Consider the following 13,196-nt stretch of genomic DNA (forward strand, 5'->3'; position numbering starts at 1 on the left):
CTCCCGGTAACAGCAATCCTTCAATTAAATCGTTGAGTCTTATGGCATCTCCTATGAAGTCTTCCACATTGGAATGCCTGCTCATTGAAGAATAATCATAGGTTACCCCACTTCAAGCAAGGGAAAATGTAACTTAGCGGTTGGGAATAAGAGGCCGATAGAATAAGTACTAGCCTTACAACGAATAAGTCCTAGGGTCGATGTTTTCGAATAAACGTGGTGCTGTTGTATGGCCACTGAAAAATTGCTCTGAGAAGTAAATGAATAAATGAATGTACATATACGTTACATATGCATAAACATATATATGTGTGTGTGTGTGTGTGTGTGTGTGTGTATGTGTGCGTGTGTGTGTTTGTGTGTGTGTGTGCTTGTGTGTGTGTGTGCTTGTGTGTGTGTGTCTATATATCTGGCGATCTATCTACCTACATATCCGGCTATAGATTGATAGATAAATAGAATGATAGATAGATAGACGTCCCCTGTTTCAGTTTACTCTTTTTTATCTTTTCCATATTTCTCCCTATCTACTCGTCTTTAATTTTCTCCGTTTTCTCATCCTCCTCTTTTATTATAGTTTTTTTTACTTTCTATATCAGCGTCCTCCACCTTATCATGATCACAAGGATTAGCTGCAGTCTCAATAATCATCATCATCATCATCATCCTCGTCGTTGTTGTAGTTGACATCATCATCATCGTCATGACCATCATCGTCATCTTCACCTTCATTATCATCCTTATCACTCATAAACCAGAGCTTCATTGCGAGCAGACCGAAACAACTTCACCACCTCTAAATCGGTCACCACCAATGTCATCATCATAATCATTATCCCCTTCATCATCACTTAACATTATTACAACCCTCATCATTATTTTCATCACATTCTTAACTCATCATTTTCATAATCATATTCAATTAATTATTTCACTTATATTTATATTACTTCTATTTCTGCATCTAATTTGTTGGACGTAATAATCGAAATTTATGACAAAACTCTTCTGTTTTTCAGATATCTAGACAATAATAAAATCGTCAAAATTGAAAACGGGTCGTTTGCAAATCTTCCAGCCTTAAGATATTTGTAAGTTGGACCAGTTGTGCTGATACTCTTTCCTTGACTGTATATTTTCACATACTTAGTATCTTTCCATCCTTCTTTCTTAACATTCATTTGCCGCTCTGTGACTTACATTCTCTCTATATATGTGTATATGATCATGTGTGTGACAATGTGCTTGATCATATGTCTTTGGATTCTACATCATCGCTGTTTGGTATTTTGTGTAAAGTGTGTGTATGGGCATGTGTATATTTGGGCGTTTCCTCTTGGGCAGGAAATATTAAGCAGATCATAAAACATTTTACGAGGTAAAAAAACACGGTCAGAACAAAATTTGGTAGTGTTGCAATGTGAAAATGGCTGCTAGATGTTTAACAAGTTTGTACAAATGTATATGCTGATTGGTCTTACCAAGCGCAAACACCAACATTGGTTAAATACATGGATACTAAAGAAAATCAAGATGTATACAGGCTGTTAAAATGTACTTCCAAACAGCAGGTAAGATGATCGGCCCTTCTCTGAGCATATTGTTCAAGTAGATAAAACAGACTTATACTGTAGTAATACTGCACAATAAGCGACACAAATTCAAACCAGGGAATAATAATATTAATAATAATAATAATAATAATAATAATAATAATAATAATAGTAATAACAATAATAATAATAATAATAATAAGTGGTTTTTAAGCAATACGCTGATTTCATCAGGATGCAATTTGGCCTCGATAAATGTGCAAAAGCTACATTTATCAAATTAAAGATGACAGAAACATCCAATGATAGTTCTGACGAGCAGTATGTCATAAAGGAATTAGAACCAGCAAAGAGCTACAAATACCTAGGGGCATTTTAAGGGAACGAAATCAAACGTTCAGTGATGAATGAAAGGAGCAGAAGAACGACATTACCTGCCAAGAAAAGAGGGTGGATGTGAACTTTTACAACTGGAATTAACAATGAAGATTGCCAGATTTGCCCGCAACACCTACCTAAAAAAAAACACTGATGAGAGGTTGTTGAAATTTACCTGAAGCCTTGAAAACAAGAACGCAACATACTCAGCAACAAAACAAGCAAATGAATAATTAAATGAATACCAAATACAAGAAATTGCAGAATAAGACTTTCTAGAAGCAAGCACAGAAAAATCTAAGTGTATGAATACCTACGCTAAAACTGCTGCCTTAGATATTCTTACTGATAAATGGCAAGGAATACCTCTCAAATGCAAAAAACCCAAAGTGTGCCATGATGACAAAGCACTTACCCTTCAATAGTTAGTGTCTTCTGGATTAAAATCAGAAAGAGAAGGGTTTAACATAGTATCCCAAGATCAATGTCTACCTACAAGAAACTACCAGTCCAACATATTAAAGAACGGCACTAGCCCAACATGTGTATGTCAACAACAAAATGAAACCATTGATCATGTTGTCCCCATGTGCAGTCTTCTTGCCCCTACAGAGTATCTCAACAGGCATGAGAGATTAGCAAAATATATTCACTGGGTAATTTGGCAAAATATGGACCTGCCTCATGATACAAACCAGTGGGAAAACAAACCATCTCTAGTACTTGAAAATGATAACATCTCACTGCTCTGGAACTTCACCATCGAAAGTGAGAGAAAGATAGATGCGAATAGGCCAGGCATTATATTGAAAGGCTTCAGACAAAAATCATGCCTCCTCATTTATGACTGTCCCCATCGATATAAATGTATCAGTGAAGACTTACCAAAAACTGAGCTATTATAAAGTTCTTTAGATAGAAATTGGCAAAATGTGGAACCTGAAGATTAAAGCAATACCTGTTGTCATAGGTGCCCAAGGAATGATAGTAAAAGGGGTGATTCATATACCAGGAAACCCTAAAGTGGCAGAAATTCAAAAGAGAGATTTTTATGGAAACTGCCCATAAACTAGGTAATATACTGTCTATGTAATTTCAAATCTTAATACTAACTCATGATTTTCGTGTTTCCTTAAACATTCTCTAGGACAATTCTATGTGCAAAACCAAATATATGATACCCTAGGCATAACACAAACATGAAACTCTAACTTGTAGTCTCTTGAGGACTCTTGGGGAGATTTGGAAACTGCTTGTACAAAAACAAAGCAAAAGTCAATCAGATATTAAATATAATAATAATAATAATAATAATAATAATAGTAATAATAATAATAATAATAATAATAATAATAATAATAATAATAATAATAATAATAATAATAATAATAGCAGAAAATGCAGAGTGCCTTAGTTATCAAGTGAACGATATTTCGACATCTCGTGTATCTTCCACAGGTTCGAAAAATAAAACTGTCAATCTCCTTCATTTTGATTAATGTTTATACGATTGAGGTGACTCCCCCAGAAGATATAGAACCTCAAAACGCCTGTAAAACGCTGTATGGGTGCAAAGATCAATAACTCATAAATGAAACGATTGTAGAGAATTGCCTAAGTAGAAAGAAAAATCTGTGTATGGCATGGATAGACTAAACGAAAGCTCTGATCACACTCTAGAAAGGTATGGGTTCCAAGTTTGCAATACGGCAATAAACCATCTGTTTTATATGGACGCTCTGAAGCTATTATAAAGTTCTTTAGATAGAAATTGGCAAAATGTGGAACCTGAAGATTAAAGCAATACCTGTTGTCATAGGTGCCCAAGGAATGATAGTAAAAGGGGTGATTCATATACCAGGAAACCCTAAAGTGGCAGAAATTCAAAAGAGAGATTTTTATGGAAACTGCCCATAAACTAGGTAATATACTGTCTATGTAATTTCAAATCTTAATACTAACTCATGATTTTCGTGTTTCCTGAATCATTCCTTCACCCCTATTATTATTATTGGTATTATCATTGTTATTATTGTTATTATTATTATTATTATTATCATTATTATTATTATTATCATTATTATTATTATTATAAGTTTGATGTTTAACTTGTATTAGTACAAGTTGACTCCGAGCTTCACCCAGAGATATCGAGACACATAAAGTTAAAATTTCAAGTTGGTGATATGCCTAGGGTGCACATATTTGGTTTTGCACAAAGTAGTTTTCTAGAGAATGTTCAAGAAAACGAGAAAATTATTATAATTTTGTCTCTAAATTGGAAATTACATAGACAGTATTTTACGTAGGATATGGGCAGTGCCCACGAGCACTAATTTTTGAATTTCTGCCATGCTTATATTTTCTGCTATCTGAGATAGGTAGCAATAAATCTTAGGGCACCGACGATTAGCGGTATTGTTTTAGTTATCAAGTCCCATATTTTGACAATTTATATTTCAAGATCTTTATACTTGCTCAGTTATTGGTAGGTCTTGACTGATACATTTATGTCGATTGAGACATTTATATCGATGAGAAGGCACCATTTTTGCCTGAAGTCATTCAATATAATGTTGGTCTATTCACATCTATCTTTCTCTCACTTTGAATGGTGAAGTTCCACAGGTGTGAAATGAGGTAATTTCAAGCACAGGAGGTGGTTTGTGCTCACACCAGCTTTTATCATGGGGCTGGTCCAAGATTTTTGCAAACTACCCAGTTGATATGCTGTGCTGCTCTATCATACCTGTTAAGATACCCTGTGGGAGCAAAAGGACTGCAAATGGAGACAACATGATCAATGCTCTCATCACCAGATAGTTATATATTCCTTTGATTTCGGAATATGTCTGGCATATGTAAGAATGAATCGCGTCAAGATGATGGTGACGTCTACTTAGGGAATCCCGTCATCGACTTTCGAAATTCCGCAACTGTTTAGCGGAAATTCAGAGCCGGAAATTATAGCTCAGAAGACGAGCCTCATTGTGGAATATCTCTAGAGCTCGATAAGAACGTCCTGCGAAACACTTGTGGAACAAAATCCCTTCGTAACCGTTCTGGGACTAGCAGCGAAGCTTGAATTTGGTCATTCAACCATTCATAGACACCTATGTGCCATTGAAACAGTAAGCTAATTAGGTGACTCTGTTCCTCACAAAATTTCCGTGTTTTAATCGCGCGTAGAGGGTGAATTACTGCGCTTCTTTGCTATTACCTTTCACAAATGAACATTTTATAGACAGGATAGGGACTGGTGACGATAAATGAATTATCTATAAAAATTTCAAGTGCCGAAGACAGTGGGTAGGAAAGGAGAAACACCGGCACCTCAGGCGAGAGATGGTTTTCACACATGTAAGGTGTTGTTATCAGTTTGCTGGGAAATGAATGTCTTAGTCCACTTTGGACCCGAACCAAACGGAAAAAAGGTCTACTACAACGGGCAGCTTCAGCAGCTTAACTCAGCGCTAGAAAGAACATGAGCATTTTTAATTTTAAGACGAAATATGTTCTTCCACCAGGATAATGCTCGGCCATATATATCGAAGATGACGTTCCAAAGGCTGGGGCAGTTTGAATGGTAAATGATGCCCTACTTATCATATTCGCGAAACAATACACTATCTGATTATGATTTCTTCCGTAATCTTCATTTGGCTGGAAGATATATGAATTCTCGAGACGAGGTCAGTACTAGAGAAGTCTTTTTCGTGAGGGACATGGAATTTTGAATGAGCAGCCTTGCACGTCTACCAGATAGTAGGAAGAACATTGTAGAAAATGAACGTGAGTATATTTTAGATTAAAAATAACGTTGTTTATCTTGTTTGAAAAATAAAAGATGTATAAATGACTGCATTATTTATGGGATGATCTAATGTCACCATAGCCTTCACTCCTCTTTATACCTTCATCCTCATATAATTCTTGCACATCTACTTCCTTTTCTTCTACATCTGCATCCACGTATTAAAAATGTTGTGACTAATGTTTACTATATTATAACTCACCAATTCTCTTCTATCTTGCAGAAATATATCCAATAATATAATCTCCATTATTGAACCTAGATCATTCGAAAATCTTACCAGATTAGAGGAGTTGTAAGTTTGATTTTCCTGATATTATTTATTTGATTGTATATTTCTACATATTTTGTCTTCCCATTTATCTTTACACTCTCCTTGATCCTCTCTCACTATGTGTGTGTGTGTGTGTGTGTGTGTGTGTGTGTGTGTGTGTGTGTGTGTGTGTGCGTGTGTGTGTGTGTGTGTATGTGAAAATGTTTAAGGATATGAGTGTTTGTGGTTTACACTTGTGTTGTGATTTATATAAATTGATGTGAACAACGTGAAAACTAAAGATTAAAAACAAAATTCTCCAATTCGGGTAATCACCATGTAGGACAACAAAGGAAATCCAGAGGTCCAGATCTAATTATATTCGACAATTAGACGCCAGTAATAACAAGTAGAATACAAAACCAAGTTAAATCCTTATGTATGATAAGTAAATTGAAATATACTTTAGCAGAATTCCGAAAAATTCAGTAATATTTGACAACAAAAGATAAATATAGAGACAATTGCGTTTATTAGATTTCACCACTGCTATGTTCTATACACCCTTATAGATATCGTATCTCTTCTAAAGTTCACGAATTGTGATGAACTCATCAAGATCATTTGTTGCAGCTTTTGCTTGCCGCAGCCCACGCTTCATATAGTAACTCTTGAAGGTAGCAATCATTCCCTGATCCATTGGCTACGGAAGAGACGTGGTGTTCGGAGGGAGATATACAACGGTAACGTTGGGGTCAAAATCTACAATGTTTTGCTGGTAGTCAGGAGCATTATCTATGATAAGTAAAACCTTAAAAGGAATCTCCTTCTTCTTACAGTAATTCTCTGCTGCTGGGATAAAATAATTGAAGAACCAATTTTCAGAAAGAAAAGCAGTAATCCATGTTTTTGAATTAGCCATCCATATGCCGTGGCTATGTTCTGCAGGGCACGGGGGTTGTGTGCATGATACACAAGTAATGGCCTTAACTTAGAATCACCTGTCCAATTACCTGCCAACAAAATGGTCACACGTTCTTTCGAGACCTTGTAGCCTGAAATAGTTTTCTTGTCCTTGGAGACGAATGAGCGGTCTGGCTGAAAACATTAAATGAAACAGCGTTTCAACTCTGCGTATTTGGTATTTACTTACCAGCTCTTCTATTTAGTCACAGCCAGCTTTATGTGGCCTTAAGTCAGACAAGAAGGAAGGAAAACCTGAAAATTCTGTTGAAGGAAACAAGCAGTCAAAGGATTTTAGTTGGCGATAGATTATTCACAAGTTTGGTTGTAAAAGAATTATTAAATCAAAATCTTGGTTTTTGTACCTTATCTACTATAATAATACTCTTGTGTTTTTCTCCGTCACGACATATGAATGAGAAAGGAAGCAGAGATAGATGAATTAAGAAGGAAGGAGAGATGGCAAACTTCGAATTGGGATGAGGGAAACTGTACGGTGAAAAAGATGAATCAAACAGCGCTTCAAATCTGTGTGAGTTTATGTGTGTGTATGTAAAAGGATGTATGTGAATGTCTGTGTGTGTATGTGTGCAATGGAAGTGGGATGGTGAACATTCAACGCTGAAAAGAAAAGTCAAGCAGCGTTTCAACTCTGTGTATTTGGCATTTACTTGCCAGCTCCCGTGTTTAGTCATGGCCAGTTTTACGTGGCCTTAAGTCGAACAAGAAGGAAGGAAAACTTGAAAATTCTTTGAAGGAAACAAGCAGTCAAAAGATGTTAGTTGCCGATAGATCTTTCACAAAAGAATTTACTAATAAAAGAATTATTAAATCAAAATCTTGGTTTTGTACCTTATATATATATATATATATATATATATATATATATATATATATATATATATGTATATATATATATATATATATATATATATATATATATATATATATATATATGTATATATATTATGACGGCACGGTCCAGCTAGTATATATATATATGTGTGTGTGTGTGTGTGTGTGTGTGTGTGTGTGTGTGTGTGTGTGTGTGTGTGTGTATGTATTTGTGTTACGAACCTTAGGCCCCGATAAACATGAAAACAACGATTGTGAAAATATTTTTAATGAGAAGATGGTGATAAGAGAAAAATAAAAATAATGATGAAAATAGTGGTGCTTGTGGTGTGTGTAGTAGTTGAAGTTACGTGGATGGTAGGTGATACACAATAAACCCCATGAGAGCAGGAACGAATATTCCGCTGAGATTCCAATATTATATATTAATACATAAAATAGAAGAAATGAAAAAAAGAGAGGGTGAAAGCCAATAGCGGTGGGTGTGCCCGAAAGTGTAAAAGCAGAAATTTAGAATTTTGAATTTATGAAATTTGTTGATCACTTTGTCAATGTTATGAATTTCACCTCTCATTCACTTTCATCGCTTTAATGTTGTAGCTATTTTTCTCTTCTATTTCTTTCTCATCTATTTCTGCATCTTATTGTTTAGACATGATATTTAAAATTTTATGACTGAATTCTTCTATTTCATTTCTTATGAATCCTTACAGAAATCTATCACACAATAAAATCTCGAAAATCAAAAGTGGAACATTCGAAAAGCTACCCAGATTAAAGATTTTGTAAGCTGGATCAGTCTCGCTGATACTATTTTCTTGATTTTATATTTCTAAATAACTAATGAATTCGCATCTTTCTTTCTCACCCTTCTTCTGGACATTCTCTAAATCCCATTCTCTTGCTATGCGCGTCTGTGAATGTGTGAAGGTGATTGAGAATATGAATGTCTGCGTTTGACATCGTTGTTTCATAATATGCATGTGATTAAGACGGCGTTCCGGTAAATATGTTATCACGCTGGAGAAAATCTTAAGCTGCCTTTCGTCCGCTTTTGATTTCTGAGTTCAAATTCGCCCGAGGTCGACTTTACCAGTCATCCATTTGGGGTCGATGATTAGACGTAATCAGTCAACTCCCTGCCACAACATTCCAGGACGTGTGCCTATGATAGGAAGGATATTATGTAAGTGTTGGTATGTGCTTATGTATATTTCTGTCTTTGAGTCACCGGATAGTTATACACTCCTTTCATTTCCTTCATTATCTTTTCCCTTATTGTTTTCCCATTGGATAAGAAATACTAAGCAGATCGTAATGCATTTGTTTTATGCTTCCAAAGAATTTGACTGTTTACCGTCATAAACACACTGGAATCAGAGTACGAGTTCGAGAAATGTTTGTATTTAGCAGAAACATGCGTCTGAAACTTTTAAAAATGTCCTCCTTTTCTAGGTCATTCTCAGCAAAACCATCACTCCTGTTTTGCCTGGCCGTTGCAGTAGTCATCTGCAAAAAGACCCCCGAATATGTCTGACATATGTAAGAATAAATCGTGTCAGAATGATGGTGACATCTACTTAGGGAATCCCTTCATCGATTTTCGAAAGTCCGCAACTGTTTTGCTCTTTTTTTGAACAGCGTATCTTCACTCGAATGTCACGGAAAGCCATCCTGGTAGACAGTAAAGAACATTCCAGACTATGAACCATTGCCATTTAAAATGTGCTGCACGACGTGTCCCTTAAAAGCTGAAAACATCTGTTTATGTTAAAGTAGGAGAGAACTCACCCGATTTATCGAGAATCGAATTGTCGTTCGTTGTCGCGTTGTTCCTTCAGACATGACTCGGATGTCTTAAGCGGAGATACATGATAATGAAAGTAAACGCCATATATTGAAGAGCGTAGCTCGAAACGTTAAAGACTTTCTGTATTCCCGAGCGTCAAACTAATACATCCTTTTGTTGTTTACACCACCTGTCCTCGTCTGTTGTTTTTTTATTTCCGTACATTCTCCTATATATATATATATATATATATATATATATATATATACATATATTGGCTCATTCCATACATAATGAAGTTTTCATGAACTAGAAGTCGGCGGGGGACGGAACACACGACTGCATGAGCTTGCTATAAAAGAAGGTAGTAATTCTATCATTACGTATTCTTAGTGCAAGTTTTGTACAGTGCAGTTAAATTTTAACGGTATTTTTTGAAAGCTTTAATATTAGTGACAAAATAGGATATTCGTTATATTTTTCGTAATGAGTTCAATAAATGTAACAGTGCAATGTAAAGTGGGTGGAATATTAATGTAGTATATGGGGATCGGATAATAATCGCAAGCATGTGTCAACGTTGTTTCGAGAAATTCAGAGCCGGAAATTACGAAGAGCCTTATCCAGGAAAATATGTAGAACTCGACGAGAACGTCCTGCAAAACACTGGTGGAACAAATTTTCATCGTAACTGTTGAGGAACTAGCAGAGAAGCTTGGATTTGGTCATTCAACCATTCATATATACCTATGTGCCATCGAAACAGTCTGAAAATTGTATCATGGGACCTTCACAAATTTTCCGAGTCTAACTGCCCGCAGAGAGTAAGTGCTTGCTCTTCTTTCCTGTCACATCTCACAAGTGAACATTCTATAGACCGAATAGTGACTTGTGACGATAAATGGTTTCTGTACAAAAATTCCAAACGCCGAAGACAGTGGATAGAGTAAGGAGTAACACCAGCTTCCCAAGCTGAAGGAGGTCGTCACACATTTAAGGTGTTATCTGCGACAGCGTGAGTGACGTAACCCAGCGCTAGAAGGAAAATGATCACACTTGGTTTCAAGCTGAAAGGTGTTCTTCCATCAGGTTAAAGCTTGGCTACAAACAACGGGGACGACGTTCCAAATGCTGGGGCAGTTTGAATGTGAAATGATGCCCCACTGACCATAATTGCGGAACATTACCCCATCTGATTATGATTTCTTCCGTAATCTTCAAAATCATTTGGACGGAAGAAATGTGAATCCTCGAGATAAGGTCAGAATAGTAGTGGAGGAGTATTTTTCGTGAAGGACAAGTGAATTTTGGATGAGGGGCCTTGGACGTCTACCAGACAGAGGGAAGAACATTGTAGAAAATGAAGCTGAGTATATTTTGGATTAAAAGTCTTTATCTTAAATTTGAAAAGCATACATTATAAAAGATCGCATTATTTATGGGATGATCTAATATATGTATATATATATATATATATATATATATATATATATATATATATATATATATATATATATATACACACATATATATACATATATCTGTATATATACATACATATATATATATATATATATATATATATATATATATATATATATATACATATATATATATATATATATATATATATATATATACATATATATATATATATATATATGTATATATATATATATATATATATATATATATATATGTATATATATATATATATATATATATATATATATATATATATATATATATATATATATATATATATATATATATATATATTTATATATATATATATATATATATATATATATATATATATATATATATATATATATATATATATATATATATATATATATATATATATATATATATATATATATATATATATATATATATATATAAGCAATATTAAATCTCTGAGCGAGACATAAACAGTAGCAGCAGCACGGAATCGTAAAGTATATTTGACACGTAAACGTGGTGGTCCATTAGGAAACGATGCTTCTGGTCTTTATAGCCCCAGGAAGATATCTCCAGTTGGCTAATGGCATACTGTCTGTGTCTGATTAGTATTTGCGAAATGAAAAAAAAAATATTCCCATCTCTCGCCTTACTTAATACACACAGACCCGGGTTTCAATGACGAGTTACTTCCCAGAAATTGGGGTATGTGTTTATTACGTAATGATACGTAATGGTTCCCAGAGATGGGAACCATGATATTCCTCCGCAAATACAAGACACAAACAGTGTGTCGTTTTGGCAGCTGGTGGAGATGTCATCCTGGGGTTATAAACAACAGTAGCATTGCCCCTATGTGTGTGTGTGTGTGTGTGCCTCATTTCCCCTTTCGTCTTATTCCTATCAGTTTCTTATTCATCATGATCTACTTCACTTCATAATTTTCTTCTATACTCCGCTTCCAATTCTATTTTTCTACTTCTGTATTTCATTGTCATTGTAAGCATCATGACCATGAACACGATCGTCACCGTCCTCAAAACCTCATTCATTATCATCTCATCAGCATAAACGACATCATCATTAGCATCATCTTTATCATCAGTCAACTTTGTCAAAACTCATCAATATCAATATCATTATAACCTTCACTCCTCATTATCTCCATCTAATTTTTGCACTTCTACTTCCGTTTCTTCTACATCTACATCCAGTTGATTAAACATATACGTATTTAAAATCTTGTGACTAATCATTTTTATACCATTTCTCAGCAATTCTCTTCCATCTTTCAGAGATCTAACCAATAATTTAATCGCGATTATTGAACATGGATCGTTTGACAGTCTTATACATTTAGAGGATTTGTAAGTTTGAACTTCCTGATATTATTTATCTGATTATATACTTCTACATATTTTCTCTTCCCTTTTATCTTCGCTCTCTATTTCATCCTCTCTAACAGACGTTCACTTTGTGTCTGTGTGTATGTACGTGTGTGTGTGTGTGTGTGTGTGTGTGTGCGTGCGTGTGTGTGTGTGTGTGTGTGTGTGTGTGAAAATAGTTAAGGATATTAGTGTTTGTGGTTTACATTTGTGTTGTGATTTATATAAATTGATCTGTACAACGTAACAAATAACGATTAAAAACAAAATTCCCCAGTACTGGGAAACGGCATGTGGGAGAAGTAAGGAAACCCAGAGATTCCGATCTATCTATATTCGACAATTAGACACCAGTAATAAGAAGTAGAATACACATCACACTTAAATACTTATGCATGATAAGTAAATCCAAATATCTTTTAGCAGAATTCCGAAAAATTCAGACATTTTGACAACGATGATAAATATCGAGACAGTTTCGTTTAATAGATTTCACTTTATAAAGTCTACAATTGTTTCTATTTTATTAACATATATAAAGCTTTCAGTATACAGATGTAGAGGCAGCAACACTCAAGGTTGATAAAATAGATGCAAACATAAAGATACAATGCTTATATACACATACATGTAACTATACTTAAATAACAAATATGACGATTTTGAATTTTAAACTGAATTTCTTTGCATTCAATACCATTTTTGTAACTGCAGGAAGGCAGATTTACAGATGGAGACTCAC

General features: G+C 34.7%; 3 protein-coding genes across 3 annotated transcripts in view; 2 read left to right on the top strand and 1 right to left on the bottom strand.

Moving 5' to 3' along the window:
• Positions 1-9,353, top strand: part of LOC128251222 (uncharacterized) — a 61,057-nt gene extending 51,704 nt beyond the window's left edge. Inside the window, exons 4-7 of the mRNA XM_089345700.1 lie at positions 1,020-1,091; positions 5,969-6,040; positions 8,530-8,601; positions 9,272-9,353. Coding sequence (XP_089201826.1) covers positions 1,020-1,091; positions 5,969-6,040; positions 8,530-8,601; positions 9,272-9,353 — 298 coding nt within the window. The remainder of the gene's footprint in view (positions 1-1,019; positions 1,092-5,968; positions 6,041-8,529; positions 8,602-9,271) is intronic.
• Positions 1-13,196, bottom strand: part of LOC149130311 (adhesion G protein-coupled receptor G6-like) — a 564,593-nt gene that overhangs the window by 306,850 nt on the left and 244,547 nt on the right. The gene's annotated exons all lie outside the window — the stretch shown is intronic.
• LOC106882497 (adhesion G protein-coupled receptor G6-like) overlaps positions 12,319-13,196 on the top strand; it is a 43,969-nt gene continuing 43,091 nt past the window's right edge. Inside the window, exon 1 of the mRNA XM_089345359.1 lies at positions 12,319-12,436. The gene's annotated coding sequence lies outside the window, so the exon portion shown is untranslated. The remainder of the gene's footprint in view (positions 12,437-13,196) is intronic.

The sequence above is a fragment of the Octopus bimaculoides genome, chromosome 29 (assembly GCF_046866305.1).
Source record: "Octopus bimaculoides isolate indiv1 chromosome 29, ASM4686630v1, whole genome shotgun sequence".
Lineage (NCBI taxonomy): Eukaryota > Metazoa > Mollusca > Cephalopoda > Octopoda > Octopodidae > Octopus > Octopus bimaculoides.